At 36.9% G+C, this 27087-nt stretch overlaps 1 protein-coding gene across 2 annotated transcripts in view; it reads right to left on the reverse strand.

Annotated features, from left to right (window-relative positions):
* The window catches only part of PPP2R3A (protein phosphatase 2 regulatory subunit B''alpha), a 108459-nt gene extending 81820 nt beyond the window's left edge, over positions 1-26639 (reverse strand). Inside the window, exons 1-2 of one of the 2 annotated variants that reach the window (XM_090284298.1) lie at positions 24227-26639; positions 3673-3939 (exon numbers count right to left, since the gene is read on the reverse strand). In XM_090284298.1, coding sequence (XP_090140424.1) covers positions 3673-3939; positions 24227-26218 — 2259 coding nt within the window. In that variant the 5' untranslated portion in view covers positions 26219-26639. Of the gene's footprint in view, positions 1-3672; positions 3940-8303; positions 8766-24226 lie in introns of those variants that run through there. The other variant, XM_090284299.1, reaches the window with a different exon arrangement.
* Between the last annotated feature and the right edge of the window lie 448 nt (positions 26640-27087).

A 27087-nucleotide genomic window follows, 5' to 3' on the forward strand; every position in this document is an offset into this window, starting at 1 on the left:
GAATTAAGATAAAGAGAATCAGGAGATCAATAAGAACCTAAAAAAAATAAGTGATATTAATCTAAGAGCAATAAAATAGTCTTTTATAACAGAAAAGAGAATAAACCAGTGTCAGGATGACATGTGGGGATGTATAAGGAGATACAGAAAATGGGTTTAGAAAACTTAGGTTTATAGGAGCAGGCAAGAGTCAATGTGGTAATCAAAGTCAGTGGAACAAAGAAAATTTGATTAACACCTACAATTTGATCTAACAATGGCCTAACAACAAAAAGAACTGAAAGTAAGGCGGTTTAATGATACACATAGCAAGAAATAATCAACAATATTTGCAGTGTTCTTTTAACATTATAAAATGTTTCATCTTGTTATTTCATTTGGTCCTCATGTGATCCCCATGCAGAAGAGGGCAGGTATTTTTATCCCATTCTGTAGCTGAAGAAATAAAGGTACAGAGGGTACCTTATAGGCCACAGGTATGATGGGTCAAGATGGGGCTACATCAGCCAGAAGAGGAACTGGAGGGCTTTGTACGGTTCAGAGGACAGTTCATTCTTTTTCCTCAACCTCCTGCTAGAGGTCCAGCCTCTGACAAACACTTTTCTTACTGCTTCTCAGTTTCTGTTCCTATACTACCTTTGTCCCTCTTCTTAGATTCATTCTCTCATTTCTTCTCCATCATCACTTAAAGCTGTGGAAAGAAGAACACACTACACACTGAGAATTTAATCAGAAATGGCATTAGTCTCTCCAGTGCTGTTTGAGGTTGAAGGTGACTAAGCTAAACTTCACCAATGGATGCACATTTCATGAACACAAAGATTTCTTTGCACTTAAAAAACAGGGTAGATTGCAAATTCAAGCTGGCCTTGCAAATAGCTTTATAAACTATAAGAATTCAAAAATGTTCCTTTATTGCTCCGACCACCTCTCCCCTTGTTGTCCCTTAAAGGTTGTCTTTCTTCTCCCTTTCAAATACCACCTCTTGTGAGAACACAAGCACAGGGCATGCAAGGGATGCAGGTGCAGAGTCAGTCAGCACAGTAAAAAATGGTTGAAACTAAGGATGGCTAAGTGAGTGCTAACAGACTCCTGCAGCCAAGTAAAAGCTGGTTTAATGGGGACTGGCTAACTGGAAGACACGATTAAATGAATTTTTAAAACAAATGATTTTAAAAATAGACAAAATCGAAAAAAATGAGCCGATACAGTAACCCAAAACAAAACAATACAAACCAATACACTTGTGATATCTTAGGAAGTCATTAGACAACACACACATTCTCACTTTTATATGCAATATTACTTTTAAAGTTTTAAAGGTATGAGCAGTTTACCTTGCTACCCGAGCTGACAATTAAGGTCTAAGAGCAATGAATACCAATGCCTGGCACCCATAAATGGAATTTAGGGCTATAACCAAGTACAATTCAGACATCAGTTTTTCCTGATGACATATAGATTAATCCTCACCGCCTGTAAAAAGCCAAGTCCTTTCTCTGACTCCCTAGCATGCACAGACCTATCCGACTTGATTACACTCTTCCCTGACCTCCCCTGACCATCTTAGGCTTTCTGTTCTCTTCTCTGAATATCTTGTGTACTAGAGGGCCACTGAACCATGGAGCAGGGCAGGGATACCTGAATTACAGGTGGTGGGCCAGAGCAGGAGGGTGGAGGCAGGGGGGCAGAAAGGCCAAAACAGGCTCCTCAATCAGGGGTTGGAAATATTCAGAGGAGGAAGGTCGATCCAGTGGACCTGAACTCAAGACAGAGCAGGCAGCAGGTCTTTGACAGTGAGGCACTAATCATGTGGACTGGCTCTCCAGGTGTGGTGACCTACCACAGCACCAGGGAACTACCATGTCCCTTAATCTGGACAAGTCTCTCTCTCCTTGTCTGCCTGAAGCAGTTCATGAAAATCTCCTGTTTCTCCCACACAAATTGTTGTCATGTTAAAAATACCGTTTGGCGTTTATGCAGTTAACATGTTATCTTCAGATGCAGACTCTGTTCATCCTTGCTAAATTCTATCTTTTGGATTTAGATTCATAGTTCTGGCCTGTTTACATAATTTACCATCTTTGGTTCATAAAAAGCCATTTCTCAAAGCTTTGGGTAAGAAAATGCCAAAACTCTGAAAGAAGTTATAATTTCTTAGGGTAGATATAATTGGAAGTTAGCTAATGGTATGTTAGCATATGTTCAGGGGAGATAGCATGGTAGAAATAGCACAGTGCTAGGAGTTAGAGGACTTGTCTACTGACATGTACCAGTTCTGTTACTTTAGGTAAGTATTTGTGAGACTTCCGTCTCCTTATATGTAAAATATAGTGGAAACAGGTGGGTTTGTATTTTTGGAATGAAAAAGTCTGTTTTTTATTAGAAACATCTAAGGGACCAACAAGCAAGTTCTAAGATTAGGAGTGAAGAAAGGGAATAAAAGAAAGAATTCCTTTTAGTTTCCCTTAAAATCATTCCACTTACAAATTACTTAATAGTAGTAACAAATGTTCTGAGGTTAGAGGTAGGGGAGAGGACAGGGTGCAACTGGAATGAGGATTCAGGGACTTCTCCAAAGACATGAGGAAAATAGGTCTTAAAAGATAGGTGATGTGGGGGCTGGAAAGAGTGAAAGCCCATTCTGGAGGGGAGAACTGAGAGCCCAAATGCAGAAATGGGCCTGTGGGAGGGCAAGTGCGTCAGACTCACACATGGAACAGGAGTTTGGGTTTTATCCTCAATATTAGTTTTAAAACTTTTAAATATTATTTCTAAAAGCAGGGGAACCATTTCTAGCGTAAGTGTGCATGGGGTCTGGGGAGCTCCCACTTGGACTACTCGCCCACATGTAGCCAAACTCCTCTATCTCTTGAAGCGCACCCGAAATCACTGCTAAATGCTGAGGTATGATCTCTTTAATACATGTGCATGATAAAAATAAAACCCAAACAAAAGAATGCTGCTCTGCATGGTGGGAATCCCTGAATGTTGCTGAGCTGGAGAAAGGCTTGAACAAATATAATGCAAAGGTCACACTCAGTATTAATTGTTCTACGAGGAGGCTAGAGTTGTTGAACCCAGTTACTAAATAATTTACAGTGGTCCTGGAATTAGGAGCTAAGATACTAAAATAAAAGCAGTTGGATATATTGGAAAGTATCAAAGACCTGTTTCCTAGTGGAAAATCCATTTATTTCTGAGTAGAATCACAGTGTTAAGCTGGCCTGGTGGTTCCTTGCCTGGCTTCAGGACAGAGTTATGATTACTGAGTGAGAATAAAAAAAGATTTGTATTCAACATAAGGGAAATATTTTTACCAAGTAAGGCTCTATTTAATGATGGAACAGGTTGCTTGGCAAGATAGTGAGTTTCCTGTTACTGAAAGCATTCAAGTAGAGAATGAATTTGTGTGTCAGTGATATCATGGATGGAATTCCTATATTAAATGGAAAGCTAGACGAGAGGTCCACTAAGGTTTTCTTTAAACTTAAGAGTTCCATGAAATAGTACCATAACTAAAGATATATCAGGATCAAATATATTTTTTCAACATGAAAAAATAAAATAAAAATTTCAGCATGCTTAAAAACAGAGAGCAAAGAGGCCATGAAGAGAGGGAGATTGGGATTGCTAGAGAGAGGGAGATTACACATTTAGTAGTTATATTACCTTGGCAATTTTCCCCATTTCGTAAATATCTGCTTTCTGATCTTCAATATCACTGAAAGCAGCTTCAATTCTGCTTAGAGTCTGTTCATGGTTACTGCACGCATCTGGGAGTCCTTCAGGAAAGTAGAACTGTGGAATGTTTATGGATAATGGTGCGTTCACAACATTATTCACATGAGGAACAGGGGAAAGAGGTTGGGGAACACTTGGAAAGGTGGCTGGAGGTGGCAGTGGCGTTCCAGGTTTCTTTTCTGGTTTATTTTGAATCTGGAAGGAAAATGTGATTATGAGAGACAAATTATAAACAACATATACTTCTTAAAAGTTCTCACCAGTAATATAATAAACCACAATTAGAGACAGTGGAGATCAAGAACTCCTTCTACTCTAGAGGGTGGCAAGCATGCATCTAAGGAAAGTTTATCCATACTAAATAAAATACATTATTTGTCAATACTTGAGTTTATATAAATTTATGCTTAAAAACCCTAACGTACATTTCCTCATAAATTATGTGGTAGACATTTAAGAGCAATGTCAACTGACATATTACGGATCTTGAGGTATATTCTTAGTCTGTTGGAATAGGATTGGTAAATTCTTTTTGAAGACTGCTCTTGGACTTTCTGTACATTTCTATCTCTTCACTAGGCAGACAGAACAAGTTCTTTTAAAATATGTAGATCTAATATCTATTGGAAGGAGTATCCTTTCACGTCCTTCTCCAGTTGAACTTGGTCTAGGTAGAATCACCGACAATTCCTGATGCAGAGGAAGTCTTTGTTAAGAAAATTAAAGCTTTTTGTTTTGGGATGTCTTCTACTAGGCTGATTTACTTGCCACTAGTGGCATACCATATTTTCCAAGATACAAAGTTCTCTCATTTTTGGTACATTCTAATAGGCAAGGGTCATGGCCATTAATTTAATCATAGCCAAACCACCTTTACAGTTTACTAACTCATTTACAGTTTATATTATTCTCTGTTCCAAAAAGGATTCAATGTGGTGTACAATAAAGAGACATAAGAAAGGACAGTATAAAAAGCGTGGAGGGTAATGGAGAGATTAAGATTATCCATGATTTAAGGAAAGTGGAGGGGAGATACCCTAACATTTATGTAGAGAAGTTTATCAATGAAGACTAAATTTAGTTCTGAGATTCCTAGAAAAAAATGCAAAAAGATTCCATGAAGATTTTCAGTTTTAACTTCTACTCTTAATTTTGATCAATTAATTCATCAAGGCTATGAGGTCCTATATTAGGTGCTGTATAAAGTATGAGCATGGTGAACAAACTGAGCTAACAGGCAAAACAGAGACAGACTCACAGAGAGCAGGATGACAGCTAAGGTAGGGGAGGTTAGGGGTGGAGGGATGGAGCAGAAAGGAAAAAGGACTCATAGACATGAACAACAGTGGTGATTGCAGGGGAGAGGGAGGTAAAAGAGGACTAAATGGTAATGAAAAAAATACAATAAAAAATTAAGAAAAAAAGAAAGTATGTGCATGGTACTGTATTAGGTACCATATCGTCGTCGTCGTCGGCAGCCGTCCGTCTCGAGAGACGATGGTGTAGCTTCTTAAGAGTCTATCTGCACCGCCGAGAATGGCTGTGCAGTCCGACTCAGGAGTGACATGGTATCTGTCTCCTCCCGTGTTGAATCGACATCTTGTGATGACGCTGAAGCTACAGAGCCTGGGCAGGGTAATATGGAGGGTCTGCTGTTGCCCATGCAGCAGACCCCCCCTCTCTTCGCAGCTGAAGGGTCCAAGGGAAAGACGGAGTCGATACAGCTTGGGTTCAGGTGCGCCGCAGGAGTTGCCGGTGTTGACTACAACGTCAAACCGCCTTAGGGACTCCGGCTCCGGATTTTCTGTCGGGGTTTACTCCCTTAGCCTTTCCCCTGAAGAGGTATGCCGCAAGGCAGCGGAGGTTTTTTGGAGTCAGAGTTTTCCTTCTCTGATGTACCCTGACTGGAAGATCGAACCAGCGACACTTAGCTCGCAGGCCGACGCTCAATCCACTGAGCTAAACCAGCCAGGGCCGGTACCATATAAAGTATGAAAAATGGCATGATTATTGACCAGCTAGATTTATTTTAAATTCATTGTGAACACAAAGTATTACTTGAGTGTTCTTCCTTAAAGTACCCTCAAGCCATCCCTAAAGTTTGAACAATAATTTATTTGTAGGTAGATCTGAATATCATATTTCCTTTTGATATAACGGTTTAAAACATGATATTTAGATTCAGGATAAAAATCTTAGCTACTCTTGAAAAACATGAGTATTATAGGAAGATAAGCTTCATTCACATAAATATGTGATGAATATGATTGAATCTCCTATTTTTGTTATACATGACCCATTTCTCATGTTAATATCTGACATTAATACATAGTAGAGTCTGTTCATATATTAATAATACAGGCATATGAACGCCAGCTATTGATGCACTATCAGTTTGTCACCCATATAAAGATGCACTATCAGGATGTCACCCACAAAAAGCAGTACTCAAGAAAGAAATGGCCCAGAGGAGAGTGAAACCAGTGAAAGATGAAAAACAACAGAAAACAGTGATGGCTTACTAGCCCTGTGACCTTGGTAAAGTTACTTAACCTTTTAGAATTTCAGTAATAAAACAGATTAAAATCCTTACTTCTTGGAAGGTTGTTGTGAGGATTAAAGAAAATTATAGGAGTAAGGAAATTACATAGGTAAAAGGTCCAAAACAGTCCTGGGCACAGATATGCCCTTATTTGAGAAAATGAGGCAAAGGGTAGGGATCTCAAAATATTAAACATGGTTCTTCAGATTCAATGCTAAATAAAATAATCACTTACATTTGTAAAGCAATTTGAAGTTTACAAACCACTTTCGATTTAACAAATTGATAATCTGTTCTAAGTAAACATTTCTCTCTGCCTTAATGCTAAATCTGCAAATATTATTACATAGTCATATGAGTTAGTAACAGCAGAAATTTTTCTTTAATTTCTAAAATAAGGCATGTAATTCTTCATGGGCTTTACCTATGTCATTTACATTAGTGCCATTTCCTTCCTATTATTCTATGCTAAAAGATATTTGTGAGACAGGTATGCATCATCAGAATTCTTTATTTCCCATGGTGTGACATCTAGAGCAGTTATAACCATAGGATTAAGACCACTGGTGCCAGTGGGGATGAAACTCAATAGTCTGGTGAACACATGCTAATGGAGAAGGTTTAGTGGAAAGCCTTCAGTGTTGACTCTATACTTTTGCTTTGACAGAAATAAGTGACATTGAGAACAAAACCTGGCTATCTGTCAAGGTTTTTATTTCAATGGGAAAATATTTGTTTACATAATAATCTCTTTTACTTTCTTTAGTGTACTTCTTAACATGGAGCAGTTCACTGATGGGCAACTATTATTAATTCATGGGCTGATACACACTTAATAAAAGTGATGTTAGTATTTAAAAGGGAAAATAAAAAGAATGCATTTATTTTGAACTTTCAGATGTATCAATTTACTTTCCATTGAATAGGAAACGCATAATTTAAATCTTAACGTAGTTTAATAAAACTAACTCTTTACAAACATTATATTGTAGAATAAAACACACTAACATAAATTTTGCCAGACTAATCAGCAACTTTAGCATCTGCTCACTCTGAATAAAATTGTTTCACTTAAGTCTAGAAACAGCACTAAAATAGAATTAGCTGGGTAAAGTATCTCAATTCTCCATGTCAGTCTTTCCCTTTAAAAAACAGTATCATTTAGATATTCCTTCTGAATAGTAAGTATCCTTTCATTGTAGTATTTACAATATTTGATGATTTTTTAGCTATTTAAAAAAGACAACTTCATGGTTCAATCAAATAATTTGAAATTACTCTGGCTGAGAATAACTAAGAAACTATAATGTCTTGCTGGATTCTAGATGGCCGTCATATGTATGGCCCTTGGTTTGTACTGTAGTCAGCATTAGGCACTTGTTTGTGAGGCACTGGCTGTAAGGGTGTAAGCAAGTTAGCTTGGGCCTTGCAAAGTAGTCATCGCAAGCAGAAATGATTCAATCTCACAGCTTGCCGAGGACACTCTTTCACCACCCAGAAGTTAATTGCCATCCTTTATTACCTACATATATTATGTCACACACACATAATTGTCTACACATAAAATTAGTTCTTTCTTTAAAAAATAAAGATTAGCAGGATCAATACTTAAAAAAAATTCATTACAGATGTGTGCATGTTAACTGAAACATAGCCTATTACTTCAAAGTACAAATAAAACTCTCAAATTTTAGTTTCTCAAAGGTATTTCTATTAAAAATTCTAAAATTTCTCCCACTAAGTTGCAAAATATTTGTTAAGTTGTATTTATTGTCTCTAAAACTGGATTCCCTCTCTACAAGAGAAAAATGTGAGTACTGTACTCAGGTCCAGAAGGTCTATTTTTAAACCTGTTGGAATCTCTCTACAAATAACTTTCTGCAAATAGCTGAATAGAGGACACAGATTAATTCCTTGATCTAGTATCAAGTGAGCTGCAAAATTATTTGTAAGTTAGTTCACTGGGTGGTTTTATTAGTAATAAAAATATTTGAAAAGAAACACCCAAGTTTCAAACCTGTGCCTGCTGAAATGACTTCAACCGCTTCTTAAACCGTGACGGGAGAACAAAATCACAGCCCCTTGCCAGGAAAGCTAACTCTCCCCTTAAATCCGGGTCCCTTCGTAGAGATGTTTCCTTGATCATCATCTTTGAAAAGTGGGTATTTACTTAGCAACTGTCCAGCACACTTCTGAAGATAGTCAGATTTGACACGTTGTCAATCTTGTCAGGTAGAAAGGTATTTTTTCTTCTTATCTTCCAAAGAAATTAAGTTCAAGCATTATGCTCTCCCAGCCTCCAGAGACCACAATCCATGCTTGTACTGCCATGCAGCTGGTTCCCAAATACAGCCTGTGGCTCCCAATACCTGCTCATAATTTTCAAGTTAGAAACACAGCCTGCAATGGGCCTGTTGCTCCTTGTAGGTAGCTTTGTGTCAAATTGACCTGCACATGCTGAGAATACAGAGCCTTCTGGGAGAGGAAGCACCCACTCCTCTGAGCACTGAAGTTAGAAACATTACAGCGAACCTAAAAATAGCAACTTCTCAGATAATGCTAACTTCTTAAACCCGGAGTATTTGAGGTGTTGATTCACATAAATTAAGTTTCTCCTCAAATTAGAAGAGAAAGAACATGTAAAGCATTTTTGGCTTTGCTATTTAATATTTTATGAAAAATGAACAAGCTGCACTTCAAACTCGAAACTATTATTTTAAGAATAGTTTTTTATTTCTTATTTGAAGGGAAGCAAATATCCAAAACTCTCTAGATATATACAGTCAAAATACAGAGAAAAACAAATTTTCATCCTCAAATAGTAGTACACAAAGGTATTTGTTGGTTTCAGATTTAAAAATCAAATCCTTTTTGTGTGTTTGCTGACTATATTAGTCATCAAACATACTTTTCGGGAGTGATTCTAGATATACACAGATTTGCAAATATATTGTCAAAGAGTTAGGAAGAAAAGTGGAACAATGGATGCCATAAAAATGCAGCTGTAGATACATAGAAGTGAGTGCAATCTGGCTACCATAAAGGTACAAAAACTGATCAAATAGCAACGATATAATACATCTTTAATCTGTGATTTCTTTTTCCTTCAGTGAGCTTTAAACAAATCATCTTAGATATAAAAATTTTCTATTATTTTATCATATATTAAAGCACTGCCTCATAGTTATTTACAAGGGACTCTTCAAGTACTCTCTCATGTTTAACATTTAGACTTCAATATTTATTTTCAATCAACCACATTATTTGGTCAATATTTATTTTCTACTTCTAGAAAATATAAACCAAATAGCATTACCAAATAAACCCCAAACCAAAAACATTTTACAGCTCTCTCCTACTGAATCTTTGCTTAATTTAGTAGGAATTAAATTTTTTGGTTTTCCATTGTTTCTACAACTTGTTAGCTTTTCTTTATGGATTTCAAGGTATTCTGACAACACTTTATAATGTGTACATTGGGCTTTTATGTTTAAACCTGTGGTTTTCAAATTTCATTTTCTTTTTTAAGCTGTGGAATTCTCTACTCATACAACTCTTGGTGGAAAGAGGATTATAACAAAACCACTGGTTAATGCTTCATTACCCTTCTTTTCCCCACCCAATTTTCTCTCACTGGGCTTACATGTTCACTCTTTGAGCTAGGTAGCTTTCCCATTTTTTTTTCCCCCTTATACTCTTGCCTAGAATACCGTTTCTCTTCTTCATTATTTACCTCCAAATTAAAACATCAAAAAAAGTTTGTTATGAATGCCACTAGGTCTTTAGAATTATGATTTAATGTTTTTTAATTAAAGAACACCCTCTTCTTCCCAACACCAACCAGTGGCTTCAGGGGGTGACTTTTCATCCTCTTCCTTAGAAAGCAGATTAGTGGTTGCCAGGGGCTAGGGGAAAGGGGATGTGACTGCTAATGAATACAAGTTTTGGGGGCAGGGGTAATGAAAATGTTCTGGAATTACATAGTGTTGATGGTTGCATGATCCCTTGAAAATACTAAAAACCAATAAATTGTGTGCTTTAAAAGGGTATATTTTATACTATGTGGATTTTATCTCAATTTAAAAAAGCCTTTCTCACCTTGGTAACTGGCATAATTAATAAAGGTAATACCTTAGAATCACAGACTTTATTTAAAATGTCCTTGTAAATAAGCTTTGAAAGCAAAACGATTACAAGCTAATTAATTACTCCTAATTCTAATCTTTACTATCCTTCTCTTTTGTGCTCTAACCTGGTGTTTTTCAATGTTTAATAGCTTGTTTTGTTATTAATGCTATTTTACTCTTAAATAATGACACACTGGAGTAGGAGAAGGCAATGTGGTGGTGTTTATCTCTAGTTTCTTTGCTCCTGGCCTAATCCTTGAGGCTTAACTTCACTGGTTGCAGCAAAATAGGAGAGCTAATCAGCACTTTTGTGCCTTGCTTCAATTGCCTCCAAATGATAGGAACACATCCCATGATTATCAAAGAAAGAACCCATAAATCTAGTATTTTTAGAGAGGGGGGAAGAGAGGGAAAAGGAGAGGGAGAGAAACATCAATCAATTGCCTCTTGCACGCCCCCAACTGGAGACCTGGCTCGCAACCCAGACATGTGTCCTTACTGGGAATCGAACTGGCAACCTTTTGGCTTGCAGAACGACGCTCAACCCATTGAGCCACACCAGTCAGAGTTAGAATTTCTAGTTCTTACAGTTCTCTGTCCTTTGTTTTTCTTCATCCTTCTCTCATTCAGGATTTATTTCAATTAGTATTTGCTCATTATAGACCGTAAGAATTCATTTTGGATCTATAAATATGTTAGACAACTTAAGTTATAAGGAATAGAGGGTTTCTGATCTATTGACATTGCCACATTAGATGGTGGCAGTACTACAGAATACCTTGCCCCAGTGTCTTCCTTGGTTGTGTGCTTCTGTGAGTTCTCAGTAATTTGGCGCGAGGGCTGAATTCACAGATGTCAAAAGAGAAGGCTGAAATTGATAGTGAAGGACTCAGGTGATGAACATTATGTTGCAAATGTAACAGCTGATGGAACTGTGCCTTCTGGATGCCAAAGTGCCTTAGGATGTCTTGTTTCAAGATGGAAGAATTGTAGTACAGTATTCCCTCACTTATCATGGGTATTGCATTCTAGATCCCCCCGTGAAGCAGGAACCTTACATTTATTCTACACTCTTAAACCTACGTTAACTTTAACAACTACTAGTCCCTCTCTATATTGCGGTTCACTTATTGTGGCCTCACTATATCGCGGGATTTAAAAAAAATATTATATTTAATTATCGCGGATTTTTCACTATATTGTGGGATTTTGCGGTACTGTACATGTATGTTGTTAAAATTACAGAGGTTTAAGAGTGTAGAATATGTTGAAGAATATAAGTAGTGTTTATAAAAGTGTAGGAAAGGTTAATAAGGGACTGGGAATGGTTTTTAAGTGTGTGGGAAGGGTTTATAAAGCCTTAAAATATATATAAATAATAAAATAAATGTAAGGTTCCTACTTCGTGGATTTTCACCTATCGTGGGAGGGTCTAGAATGTAATACTGCAGTAAATGAGGGAATACTGTATGTTTATCAGCTAATGGAATGGTCTAGTAAAGGGGAAAATGCATAACTACAGGAGAGAAGAGGGTCAATTGCTGGAAGAGTGTCCCTGAGTTGATGGGAGAGGATGGAATCCAGAGCACAATTTCAGTGGTTGGCCTTAAGATAGTGACCAGACCACGCATGCATAGTGATGGAAGGGGAAAAAAAGTATGGATACTAATATGGCTAGGTGGGTGGCTAAAGGTCTCCCCTCTGATTGCTTCAGTTTTCTTAGAAAAATAGGAATCAAGGTCATTAGCTGAAGGCAAGGATGGAAGAGAAAATGTTAGAGGACAGAGAAGAAAGTATGAAAGTCACTTGCAAAGTGGGAAAGTGAGGGACTAGGGACATGTACTAGAAACTGCCAGGCAATACTAATGGCCCACTGTAGGTTGGTGATCATGAATTTAATGTAAGACTGCTCAGTATGGTTGTGTGACCTTTAGCCACAGCCAATTGCACAAGTAAAAGCTCAGAGTAGACAGAATGAGAAAAGGATAATGAGATGTATAGGTGTTCCTTAACTCTTTAAGGATACATTTTCAGAATTTAAACAAAGAGCTAGTAGGTGGAGGTACTACAGTAGGGCCTGGGGGTACAATTGTGAATAAAGGAGCACTCTTCTCAAAATGCCTACAATCTATAATCATGGTATTACCATCCTGCAGTAACATAAAATGATCTATACCTTTTTTTCTTTTAGTGCTATTTTGTATTGGTTTCAGGTGTACAGCTTAGTGATTAGACAATCATATACTTTATAACAGTGGTTCTCAACCTTCCTAATGCCGCGACCCTTTAATACAGTTCTTCATGTTGTGGTGACCCCCAACCATAACTAAAGCATAGTGATTAATCACAAAAACAACATGTAATTATATATGTGTTTTCCAATGGTCTTAGGCGACCCCTGTGAAAGGGTCGTTCGACCCCCAAAGGGGTCACAACCCACAGGTTGAGAACTGCTGCTTCATAGTGTTCCTCTCGATGTTTCCAGTACCCCAACTGGCACCTTACATAGTTATCGCAATATTACTGACTATATTTCCTATGCTTTACTTACTTCCCCATCACTATTTTGTAACTATCAATGTGTGCTCCTTAGACTCTTCACTCAGTCCCCCAACCCCTACCTCTCTGGCAACCACCAGTTCATTCTCTTGTCTATGAGACTGTTTCAATTTTATTTTGTTATTTAGATTCCACATATAAGTAAAATTATATATTTATCCTTCTCTGACTGACTTATCTCACTGAGCATAATAGCATCTGGGTCTATCCACGCTGTTGCAAATGGTAAGATTTCATTACTTTTTATGGCCGAAAAATATTTCACTGTACACATGTACCACAGTTTTTTTATCCACTTGTGTATTGATGGGCACTTGGTTTGCTTCCATAGCTTGGCTATTATAAATAACACTGCATGAGCACAGGGATGCATATATTCTTCCAAATTCATGTTTTAGGTTTCCTGCACCAATCTACATGCCACCAACATTGCACAAAATGATCTATACTCTTAATGGGGTTCTCCTCTCTTGCCAGGAAAGGTGATGGGGCATCCTTACAACACTAGATTTTTATGTGCTAAGAGCTAGAGGAATTATTATACCTGGGTTTACTAAAAGTCAAATAAACTCATGTTAACCTCTGTTACAGAACTGTCAGAAAGAAAGATAACTTATGGTGATGGCTACATGTTAACGTCTCATGAAATGAATTCTTTTTTTACCTCAAACTAAATGAGATATCCCAGAGGGTCCTAGAAAAATCTTAAGAGATTTGTCTCACACCTTGTAAAAGAGAGATGTTAAACTAATGAGGTTTATGTAGTATGTTAAATTACATGGGAAAGCACTGTCAAATGATGACAAGACTGTGTGGATTCATGTTATTAATGAGTGCTCTAGAAATTGTATGAAATTCCCAAAAATCTGTTATGTCCTAGTACAATGTTATCACTCGTAATTCCAGTTATCTTAAAATGTGATACGTCACAGAAATAACCAAATTTCCTTGTCAAGTCCACTATAATAAACTCTCAACAGGTCTTTAACTGTGGGCATTTTTAAGTCTTTTGCCATTTACAGCCAGCTATTATTTTACTCTAATGCTTTTGCAAAAGTGAAATTCCTGGAAAAGACCCTACAAAGTACTCTTAACTGATGACACTGATGTCAAAACTTGGGTGCATGTTTTATAACTAAAGAAGGTTCCACCTGACATCTGGTCCTGTGCAAATGCCAGATACTTCCAAATCAAATTGACTAAGAAGAGAAGTAGCTGACATCAAGGTAGACTGCTTCCTCCCAAGATGTAGGATCAAAAACATTTCTTTCCATTTCTCCTTCCCTCTCTGGTCATCCTTTTCCTAGGTTCCTTGCCCTGTCCTGAAAAGATAGTGCATTATCCACATATCTAAGGCCTTTTCAAAGGAGGGCAATCCAAACTACAGACTATTGAATGCTAAGATGTTAGTGATCTTGTAGTTGCTTCTGGCCATTACAAATATCTCCCTGATTTCCAATGCCACAGTTTTTCTGCAACAAGCTTGCTGGATAAACTCTTCTGGGGAAGTGGAGACAGAGTTCCACAAAATACATAAAGAGGCCACCTGGCTTACAGAAGTTATCTCCCTCTTCTAGATCATTTCTTGACTTATTTGGTTCTTGCTGGTTTGACTCAGAAGGACTCTGGCTCAGGATTGTTCTCCAAACCATGGGCATAGTTTTGTTGCTAATAATTATTATTGTCTCCCTAACACAGTGTGTAATAAAATTTAAATGCATGTGGGTAGCCTCTGGCCAGCAAACAGATGGTTTCTCTCTGACTGGACTGACAAAAGAGAACAGAAGAATGTAATCAGCTCCAAGAATAGGAGCCTGGCATCATCTTGTGTGAATACTCCACTGAGAATCAAAGAGGCAATGACCTGAGTCATGCCAAGACTGATATTTTTGATCAAACCCCCTCAATAGTCAAGAGCAACAATTTTCAACCATTATGCTGTAAGAGGCATACTGGAATGCAAACATTTTTAAAAATGTAATCTGACTATTTAGTCTTTTCCCTTAGATTGTCAGACAGAAAAATGACAACAGCCAACACAACAATAGCTATCCGGTGTGAACGAATCAAAATTATACCTTTTTTTTTTTTTTTTGTCAGATCAGCAAAAATAGAATTTTTTGATGTGCTGAATTTTAGTAATTAATGTGTGCCATGAGATAAGAAAAGGTTGAAAATCGCTGGTCAAGGGGATGAGCAAAAGTGGGGACTGATGAAATACATTTCCAGGCCCAAGATGAAGCCACTACTGCCTAAGATGCCACATCAGCAAACCAAAACTTAGGTAACTGTTGTGTCCTCACAAATGCTCTGCTTGACCAGAAACACAGTATATTCAGTCAGCCAATCCCTGAAGGCCAAGTCAACTCTGGGCCTTCTCACCTCAAACAAGGTTGACTGTGTAGCCCTAGCCAATCAGATATTTTCTATTTGTCTCTTCTTTTTTCTTTATTTGTTATCCTATGAAAGCTCCTTGTTTCCCCCTCCCCATTCTGCAGTTCTCCAAAAAGAGACTGTCCACTCATGAAGTGTTACAGTTTGTATTATCTAAATTGTCTTCTTTAATTTTTTTTTAAAGTATAAATTACATTTACCATATTACTGAAATAGGTACAGCTAAAATTCATACTTGGCAATACTTTGACAATAGTTTTACCGTTTAATCTTGAATATTAATAAAGCTATTTCTTAGAAAGATTAATATTTTAATTTATACTTTTTAGTAATTTAGTAAGAGGTATACCTCTTAGTTGAAATTTGTAAAATTCCACTGAACTTATAATATAGTTTTTAAACAATAATCTTTCTCTTTATTTACCTTAAATTCTTCCTCTTTCACTGAAGAATCCTCCCCCTGCCTTCCATTCTTTCAATTGAGGTAGGCAGCAATGAATTTTTTCCTCTTTGTTTTTACTAAAATTATGTAAAAATAAACAATTCCGAAGGGTGGCTAGTGTTTACTATTTTAACCCGTGAATAACAGCTAATAGGCTAGTGCCCCATAACTCTAAAAACACTTAAAAGAAAGGCTGTAATACTATCTGCTGGTGGTAATAAAACATAATATAATAAAAAAATAAGATATAATTTATTACGTGAATTACCAAAGCAGTATAGTTTCTAAATGTTTTAAAAAATTATATGATCTCCTATGCCAAAATATGTCCTCAGTAATTTACTCATTCGTAATTACAAAACCCTTTGAGACCTCGGCCACATCCCCTTTTCTCTCCTGCACAAGCTGTGCTCTTCTTGTCCATCTCACTTTTAGGCCTATCTGCACACCTCAGTTATTTCACAATCTGTAGGGTTGTTTCCTGTCACTTCAAGGCTTTGTGAAAAGAGCATGTACTAAACATTTGCAAGCCAAAGATATAGGTAACATGACACAGTGAGAAAGTTCACGTGCAAAGAAAGGAAGAATAGGAAATAAAACATGGAATGAAGAGGAAGATGTTTTAAGTGGAAAAGTCAGAGATAGGTTGTGACTGGAGAGGAAAGGAGACAAAAGCTATGGAAATCTGAACCCATTATCAGAACTCAAAAGGAAGTATCAATATTTTGAAACTTTGGGGTTACTAACCATTGGTAGCTTTTGCTATTGATAGTTAACAATGTTTCCAAGATTTCCAAATGCCTTTAACAAAATATCACACTGAATCTTACCAAAAGTTTGTTTTGCTGATGTACCATAAAATAATATTTAGATCAGGAGTCAGCAAACTTTTCCTGTAAATCGCCAGGTAGCAAATATTTTAAGCTTTAAGGTCCCTGTTTTAACTACTCAAACTAAGCAGGTGGAGCACAAAAGCAGCCGTAAATCACATATAAATGAATAATCATGTCTGTGTTCCAATAAAACTACAGTTGACCCCTAAACTCGAGGGTCAGGGGGATAACCCCACACACAGTCGAAAATCCCCTTTTAACTTCTGACTCCCCCAAACTTAACTACATCCTAATAGCCTACTATTGACCAGAAGCCTTACCAATAATATAAACAGTCAATTAAAACATATTCTGTATATTAAATGTATTATATACTGTATTCTTATAATAAAGCTAGAGAAAAGAAAATGTTAAGAAAATCCTAAGAGAAAATGCACTTACAATATTGTACTGTATCAATACTGTAAATTTACATAATCCTGAGCAGTTATAACCATAGGATTAAGACCAATGGTGCTTCACAGTAGCATAGCCCACACACTAACGAACAGTTATAAAATTTTTATGGCATACAGTATTATAGTCATATTCATAATACAGTATTGGAAACACTGTTTATTCTAGAGAAACCACTTATCTGGGATGATTAGCTGATACCTGATTTTTTCAATTATTAGGGAGAAGTATACTATATGTTAATACATATAATTCATTGAAAACAAAGTTATAAAGCAGTAAGAAAATATATTATTCATTTTATATTAAATATCAGTCATCTTATGCTTCTGTAAGGATATGCTCTCCACTCTCATACAAGTCTTGCACATGATGTTTTACATAATGAATACTCAGGCAATGATGATGATGATAACACAAAAATATATTCCTCAGTTCCTACTGTAGTTATTGGATTTTCACATGAAGACACACATATACACAACAAAATATTACTGTTCATTATGTGAATGTGGATCACAAAAATCTTCACCCTTGTCTTTTTCATGTTGCAAAGGCTGAGGAGGAAGACGGTTGGTCTTGCTCTCTCAGGGATGGCAGAGGTAGAAGAGGTGGAAAGGGAGGCAGGAAAGGCAGGAACACTCAGTGTAACTTTACAGAAATATTGTAATTTTGTCTATTTGCTTATCATTTCTCTAGAAATGTTTCTATAAGGTACCAACCCTTCCTCCACCGTTTGCTTTCATATAGTGCCATGTCACAGAAAGGTCCATACTACAAAAGAACACAAAAGCAGTCCCGAATAATCGGAACCCTTCTGCCCGACTGTCTAACGTCACTTTGTGTTCCGGATCTGCTCCTTCTAAGCTTTCCCCCTCCTCATCTGGCACTGGCTCAGAAGCACTCATCGCCACCGAGTCGTCGTCTGATCATGCCCCTCGTGTGGTGTCCGTCAGCTCTTGCCTTTCTCCAAGATCCATATTTTGAAACCCTTCATCACCCACCTCTGCCACATCTACAATTTGTCATGATTTCCTTGACTGGCTCTGTTGTAAATCCTGTGGTGTCATGCACAGCATCTGGGCACAGTTTCTCCAGCAGGAATTTATTGTTTTGGGCTTGATGGCTTTCACCATTTTTTCTAAAACAATGGCATCTTCAATGGTGTAACCCTTCCAGACGTTCATGATGTCCTCTCCAATGGGGTTCTGTAGCATTGACAATCCTTTATAGAGAGTACTTTGTGGTGAGGAGCCTGAAGGGTCCTTGTGACTTCTAAATCTAGAGGATGAACCAGAATTAATGTCTGGAGGCAAGCAGACCACTTTGGTATCTTCAGTGAACTCATGGGTTTCTGGCTGGCCAGGGGAATTGTCAAAAATCTAAGGAACTTTAACAGGCAGTTTCCTGGCAAGGTACTTCATGACTTCAGAGACAAATCATTGATGGAATCAATCCAGAAAAAGGGTTCTTGTTGTCCAAGCCTTCCTGTTACACAGCCAAAAGACTGGAAGTTGGTGCTTATCTTTTCCCGTCAAGGCTCAGGGGTTAGAGCATACATATGTATAGCAATTAATCATAAACACCACTGCATTTGCAGAAAACAATAAAACGACATTTTATTAACCTATGCATTTTTGCCTTAAATTCTGGTGCTCACTTCTCTTCCTTACTGATAAATGTCCTTTGTGGCATTCCACTCCACCCCTCTGGAATGGGGTACTTTTGTCTGCATTAAAACTTGTTCAGGCAGATATCCTTTCTCCCCAATGATTTTAATGGCACCTGGGAACTTGTTCGCTGCCTTTTGGTTGGCAAAAGCTGCTTCTCCTGTTAATCCTGACATTTTAAAGCCAAATCACTTTCTAAAATTATCAAACCATCCTTTCTTTGCAGGCATTAAATTCTCCAGCTTTAGATCTTTAACCCTCCTTTTGCTTTGCCATATGACTTCAATTTTTCTCTAATCATATTAGTCTACAGATATGCCTTTCTTATAGCAAATCTGCACCCACATTCAATATGATATAAAAACTATTTCTCAAAAATTGCAAGATTTTTGTGCCTGCTGGTGTAGCTGTAGCACAACTTTACGAATTTCCTTTTCTTTTTCTACAATAGTCCTTAGGCTGGATTCATTTATCTTGAAATGGTGAGCGACCACAGCTGCAGACCTCAATCTATACTACATATCAAGCAACTCAACTTTCCTTGTAATGTCGTAACTCTTCTCTGCTTCTTAGGAGCACTTCCAGCATCACTAGAGGCACCTCGTATGAGTCCCATGGTGTTAGTCATGGTTTACAGTACTGTACTAAACACGGAAAAATATGAGAACTGCGAGAGCTCATTTTTTACTGATACCAATTTACTGAAGAGACAAAATGCTCACGTGGAGACAATTAACATCATAGGCATTTTAAGCAGATACTTGCAATACTTGAGCTCACTGCAAAATTATTATAGTATTACGGCATGTACTACAGTTAATTTTATGTAGAGATGACTTAATGCTGCATCTTTATGCTTGTTTACATGTCTCTTGACTGCACATGGTACCATGTACAGTCTGTATTTGCATGCCTAAGTTTTGATAAATTTTAACTTTTTATAATAATTTGTGTATATTTTATGGTAGTAAATGATAAAACAGGCTAGTATCTACATATATTTTATGCATTCACAACATAGCCTTAATTTTTCAAGATTTCTAAGCTACACAGTTCATCTGTGAGTTTTTTCAAATTGTCGCAGATCTCAAAAAGTTTTCCAATATATTTATTGAAAAAAATCTGGGTATAAGTGGGCCCACACAGTTCAAATTACAGTGTTGTTAAAAGGTTAACTATATTTATAAACATAGGCAGCAGGTCAGATTTGACACATGGGCCACAGGTCACTGACCTCTGATCTCCATCAATATCCTCTTTTATCAAAATCTTTCAATATCCTCCTAGTATTTTCTATGACTCCCTCTCCCAATACAAGTTTGCATTGTATATCTGGACAACAAATATCTAGATAACAAATAATGCTCATATTTGTGAAGTTATTTTAAAACATATTAAAATATTAATGACAGATAGTATTGAGTCAATCTTCCTTCTCACAGATAATCATCCATGTCATGTGAAAGCACTCCCTACATGCCACATTACAGAAATCCTTTGACTGAAATGTTTTGAACAATTGGCAAAGTTTTGACAGTCCAAAAGGCTAAAAAAGGCCTTAATTTAAAATTTATTATTCTTAAAAAATAAATCACACTGTGAGACTCCTCTGCTTAAAAACCTTTGTTAGCTCCCCACTTCCCTAGAACAAACTCTTCTGTATAGCATACAAGGTCATTCATAAGTTGGCCCCAACCAGCTCTCTGGTTTTATTTCCTACCACTTTCTGTTCACTCTCTCTATAATAATAAAAACATGGCAAATAATACTGTATGAAAACTTTCAGAAGGAGCCCTGGCTGGTGTGACTTGGTTGGCATGTTGCCCTGTAATCGAAAGGTCGCGGGTTTCATTCCCAGTCAGGGCACATGCCTAGGTTGTGGGGTGGGTCCCTGGTAATGGTGATGTTTCTCTCTTACATAGATGTTTCTCTCCCACCAGTGCATACAAGAGGCAACCAATTACATTTCTCTCTTGCATAGATGTTTTTCTCTCACCCTCTTTCTCTCCCTTCCCTTCTTTAAAATTAATAAGCTGATAAAAAAAAAAAACTTTCAGGAGGAGATAAACAGCAAATTTGGGGCAGTGATTAGTTCTGAAAAGGGGAGAGGATATTAGGGAAGAGAGCCCTAGGGACTTCAACTATATATATCTAAGATGAATTTTTGAAATGATGATGATAACGAAAATATTAAATAAAGCAAAGATTTGAAGTAAGCATGGCAAAACTAAGATTAGACAAAGTTAAGTGGTGGGTAATAAGAGTGCTCTATCGTTCACCATACTTTTCTATTTGCTTGAAACAGGGGTTGACAAACCAGTTTGTGGGCCAAATCTGTTCCACTGCCTGTTTTTGTCAGGCTTGGAGCTAGGAATGGCTTTATATTATTCAAGGATTGTTTAAAAAAAAAAAAAAAGAAAGAAAGAAAGAAAAGAAAGAAAAAGAAGACAGCCTAGCAGGGTAGCTCAGCTGGTTAGAGCACCGTACCAATACACCAAGTTTGTGGATTTGATCCTTGGTAAGGGCACAAGAATCAACCAATAAATGTCTAAATAGGTGGAATAACAAACTGATATTTCTCTCTCTAAAAATCAATTAAGAACAAAAAGAAGACTGTTTACAGAGATTTTGTGATCCACAAAGCCTGAAATATTTACTATCTGGCCCTGTACAGAAAATGTTTGCCAATTCCCAGTTTAAAATATTTTATAAGAAAACAAAGGTTAAAAAAAAAGAAGTAGAGACAACTGAGTCAAGGAAGAATGGTTTTGTTTTCTTGCATGAAACGTATTTCTAAATTTTGTATTTTTATATTCTCTCTTTAGATTAGCATTTCATGAATTACTTTTTCCACTTTTATCAAGAAGAAATCTCATCAAATTTTATGCTATTCTATGATATGAGAACTTATTTAAAAGACTAATGGAAGAGTCTTTTAATAAGATTGTGATTTCAGTCCATACTTGCTAAAAAAACTGGGAAGCTCATTGAGAGCCCACTGTGACATTTTTAGGGTTCTGTATTAAATTGGGGGTACCACAGAGGGCCTGCTCATGACCTGTCAGCCAGGAACACAGAAAAGGTGCTACACAAGACTTATTCTTGGCTTCAGGTTCACATTTTCTACTTTCTATATCCCATCTCTTTTTGAAGAATATTGTCTCCTTAGCGCACAAAAACTGTTAACTCTTATTATGATCACTTTGGGGTTGCTACATAGGTATTTTCTCTTTAAAAAATATTAAACATATCAATACTGCCTGTGTACATGAAAAAACTTTTTCTTATTTTGGTAATTAATTTCCAGTTTCTCCCCCCATCATTGATTCAAGTTAAAGACATTACCATTTGTGAATTAATGATTGAGAAGACTTATACAGAGATTTCACAGAAATGTTCAGTGAACGTGAGGATATTTAGACACAAATCATCATCTAATAACCTTAAATATGTACTGTTTTAAACCTTAGTGTCACTGGTAATTAAATAGGCATAGAACAACAGCTAGAAAACAAATATGATAAAAATTATTCATCTGACCACAATATATACTGGGTTGGGCAAAACGTTTGTTTTTTTCCGCAAGATAGCTGTAGTAGTACTCAGTTGTCTTCACTTCATTCAAAACAATTTTGTTAGACTGTATTATGACAACTGTCACATCAGCCTACATTAAAAAGTATCAAAATTGGTGAATTTTTGTGTAGTCATTTTAATATTGAAGACAGAAGAAAATATGCAACATTTTTGGCATATTATACTTTATTATTTCAAAGGGTAAAAATGCAACTGAAACACAAAAAAAGATTTGTGCAGTGTATGGAGGAGGTTCTGTGACTGATCAAATGTGTCAAAAGTGGTTTGTGAAGTTTCATGCTGGAGATTTCTCACTGGACGATGCTCCATGGTCCGGTAGAACAGTTAGTTGAAGTGGACAGCAATGGAATCAAGACATTAATTGAGAACTACCTTCTACCATGCAAAAGACAGCTGACATACTCAAAATATCCAAATCAATAGTTATTGATGAAAATGAAAAATGTTTTATTTTATGGAAAAAAACACACGAATGAGAGTGCTAAAATATGTAATTATTTTTTAACGTGGCTACATATATGCCAGCTCTAATATCCAACTTAAAAAATTTACTATATTTAAGATATACAAAAAGGCATAAGAAACAGGACAAAATACTTATAACCTACCAGATTATGAAAGGGAACTTTATTAATACTACAAGGCCTCCTGTGTACACTCAGTTTGATCACTCTTCCTTCCACCAGGGATTAATCACTGTCCTGAACATGGGTGTGTGGTATATCCATGTATTCCTTCATACTTTTTGTACAAATGTACATATCACTAAATAATTCATATCATTATTTTACAACTTGTTTGTTCATTTGGCTTTATGTCTGAATTCACACGTTGACATACATAGCATATTCATGTGGTAGAGATACTGCTCACCAAATATTCTATGTGCTTCCCTATGTTTCTTAGCCGTTAGATCGAGATCACTGAAATGTGAGCAGACAGAAAGTGTCATGTGCAGGGGAAGATGGTTAAAAGCACTGTCTCTTTCTTCCCGTTCCTCAGTGAACTCATAAACCATATTCTAGATAAGGCTGTAGGAACATGGAGTGTCCATCAGCCTGGGTCTCTGAGTGAGACGGGGCAGAGTTTCTAGCTAACCCATGCTGGACATACAAAATGAACAAGAAATAATCCTGTTATGCTAAGACAAACACAAATGGGATATTTCTTGGATTTTTTAGAAGCAATGCTGTGAGTACCAGGGTAGATTCAAAGCCTTTTGAAAATACTTCTATTCCTATGACTCTAGATTGGTATTTACTCCCACTTGCATGAAGAAGCAAATCTCATAAGACTCTAGTCTTTACCTTCTTTGAAGACCTATTGCACTAACAATATTTTCAGAGAAGTGCCTACATGTTCATGCACTGTCTGCCATATGTTTTGTTTCCCAATTAGATTTTAAGCTCTTCAAGAATCATGTCTTTTCTTTTGTACCCTCACACTACACCTTACAGTCTATATACAGGCATGTAGCAATGACTGGTTTACTGTTTGGGGAGGATGAGGACTAATATTAAATGCCCACTTTGTGTAAGGCACCTTGGTTGTGCTCACATGTTATCTTGATCCTTATTATTTCCATTATATAAATGAGGATATTAAGGCAAGTAACTTTCCTTTGGTCACAGAGCTATGAAGAAGATGAAGGGTGTGGGGAGGATAGCTGAAATTGGTCTGCTTGACTCCAAAGCTTTTGCTTTTTAGTTTTTCTCACTGAACTGAGTGAGACCATGCCTAGTATAGGGCAGGAAATTTAGTAGAACATAGACTGGATAATGAAAAGTTTTTCTTTATAAAGTTTACAAACATTAAAACATTTTTTTTTGAGAATTTGAGAATTCAAGGTTGTTGTGTCTTACCTTGATCACCTCTGGAGTTTGCTGAATCAAAACCACTGAAGTAGTATCTTTGGCTTTATCACCAACAGGACTCCTACAGACTGATAAACTGGCCTGGGAAGAAGATGTCAAGGTTTCCTGTAGAATTTGCATCATTTCCCTTTCTTGTGATAGGCTCCCTCTGCCTGACTTGCATTCAACTAGTTCTTGTGCAAAGTCTTCAATGCTTTCTAGGATTCGTAGTAAGAGGGCTCGATCCTCTTCCTCAATTTTGTGTCCATTTGTTTCAATGATCTTTGTTAGACAGGAAGGTGAGACTTTTTCCGTGGGTGAAGAGACTTTAGATTTAGGCTCAAGATCTACAGGGAGCTGATCAGTCAACTGACTATGACTATTTAAAGAGTTAGAGCTTTTACCTTTGGCAAGTGGCTCTCTTAGAGAGGTCTCCATTTTCTGTGAAAAAGATTCCAAATCCATTAACAATTTATCTATCTCTTCCTTACTGTTAGAATTTGTAAGATTTCTGCAGTGTTCCTCTTCCACTTGAGGAACTTTTGACTTAAGACCTTCCTTAGGTAAACCAACAACCGGTTTCTCAAATATCTTACCAATTTCATTTTGTACTGAGGCAGGACATTTTTTAAGATCAGTACCATGGTCTGAAAATTCAGCTCTATCTTCATTTACCTTTAATAACTTCTGATTGAGTCCACTCTCTATCCTTTGTCCTTTATCTAATGCTTTCTTTCCATCTGACTCTTCTTCAATATAAAGGGTCTCCATTAGGTCACCAGAAGAAACATTTTCTAAAGTGTTCATTGTTAATGGCCGTGATTGAAGCTGGACCTCTTTTAGAGTTCTGGGATCATTTATTTCTAAGTTACATATGGAATTTGTAGAGTTGTTTGGAATGGATTTTACAGGGTCTGTTTTCCTAGAACTATGCTTGTCATCTTGCAATTCTATAGCTTGAAACTGTCCAGGGTCAGAGGCTGAGAGCTGGACAACATCTTCATATTTAGGGGGCTGCTCAGTGCCAAATATTGGGGAGAAGGGAGTCAGTTGTAAACTAGGCATATTAACATATTCTGTTAAGTCTATAGCCTCATTATTCCCAGACTGCATGAATTCAAATGGTAGCTTTTTCAGATAGGATGCTAACCTGGTCATTACATTCATATAGACAGTTTCAGAGCAAGAAACTGCATCATTACCATTTCCTTCATTGATGCTACTCCCTGACTTTTTCTTTATACATTGTTTTATAATATCTGTACATTTTTTCAAATCCTCAGAGCATTTCAGCAAGATGTCCAAGCACATCTTTATGTCTGTTCCAGAAGAAAAATGATCTATTTTATGTTTTTCCAAAATCTGAGTAACCAAGTCTTCTTCAGAGAGGTTGTGAAGAAACAATGAAGTCAGGTTCATATCGAGTGAGTTTCTATGGGATAAAGATTTTTCCTCAACTGAGGAACTCCGGAGTAAACCAAAGGATGAGGCATTTCCATCATTGTTATAATGGCCACAAAGCAAGTCAAGATCAACTGACCTCCTATTAAATGAGTCAGACTTAACTTTCCTTCCTTTTCTGTAAGCTGCATGGTTAGAGTTTTTCAGTTTTTCAAGGGAAAATTCTTTTATTTTCCCACTGGCAAAACTGATTGCTTCTCCTGCAATGTCCTTTAAGTTACAGGTATTCTGAAATGTAGATCCTTTCTTGACCCTGGGTATGCCTGTGAGGGCCTGATGGGGATAGTCACTGTCAGCTGATGAAAATCCATTTTCATGGGATAGAAACATGGAGTCCAGATCTGCATCTTTGAACTGAGACACAGGGATGTGTAAGAGGTCTGCACAAACACTACGGTGTATCACAATGCAGTCAACTCCATGTGCGAAGGTGTGGCAGGTTCCAGTGCAATAATGAATAGCTTGCTCAAAACGCCGATCTATCACCACGCTGCTGTAGTGGTTCACAGTACTAACCACAAGTCTGTAAGTTGCTGCCATAATATCAAATCCACTTAACAGGTGGGACTTGGAATTTTCTAGAACTTGTTTCAAGTAAATTCTTCTAAATGACAGTCAGCTGAAAATGTATTTGACAATGTTCAATGGTTTCTTGGAAATATAACAACTTCTTTCACAAAGAGAAATCATCTAAATTTGAGGTTTAGTAACTGTCAGGATACAGTAGCTGTTGCACGTGTGCTTGTCGAAGCAAGTCTAATAATTTAATACTTGTGCTTTTTAGTTTTATTTAGTGATAACATAATACTATGAGTATTTTTATAAAAAATATCCCCTTTTAGTTCTTCAGCAATTCTATGACAGAAATTTATTGTCATAAATTTACTGTCATAAATCTTAGTTGGTAGTATAGAAGTATTGTGTCAACTGAGTCCTCCAAAGGTTTAAATGATCCATTTTTTTTTCTGCAAATGAGAAGAAACCTATAAAGAAAAAAGAAAAGGAAATATGATTTCTTATACTGAAAGAACCTTTTGTTTCCTCTTCTTTGCATCCCCTAAGCAGTTAATTACGAAGTCTTATTATCTGCCATATCACTGACCACTAATTTTCGATTCATGCCTTTGTCACATTCTTCCCTCCTTACTCACTAGAGAAGTATTACTTCAACTTTGCCTGTTACAACTGCCTCCCAGTTGGTGTTTCTTATCCCACTCTCTTTGCCACTTTACATGAAACTAACAAGTACTTCCATCAAAGTACTTGTTTGATAACACAAATACTTGTTCTTGACCTATGACTTCCTCTACACTTAGAAATTATTCTGCCATTATCCTCTCTTTTCTTACGAGAGAGAGAGAAAGAGAGAGAGAGAGAGAGAGAGAGAGAGAGATTGAGAGACAGAGAGA

This window comes from Furipterus horrens, unplaced genomic scaffold, assembly GCF_987537825.1.
Source record: "Furipterus horrens unplaced genomic scaffold, mFurHor1.1.pri manual_scaffold_7, whole genome shotgun sequence".
Classification (NCBI taxonomy): Eukaryota; Metazoa; Chordata; class Mammalia; order Chiroptera; family Furipteridae; genus Furipterus; species Furipterus horrens.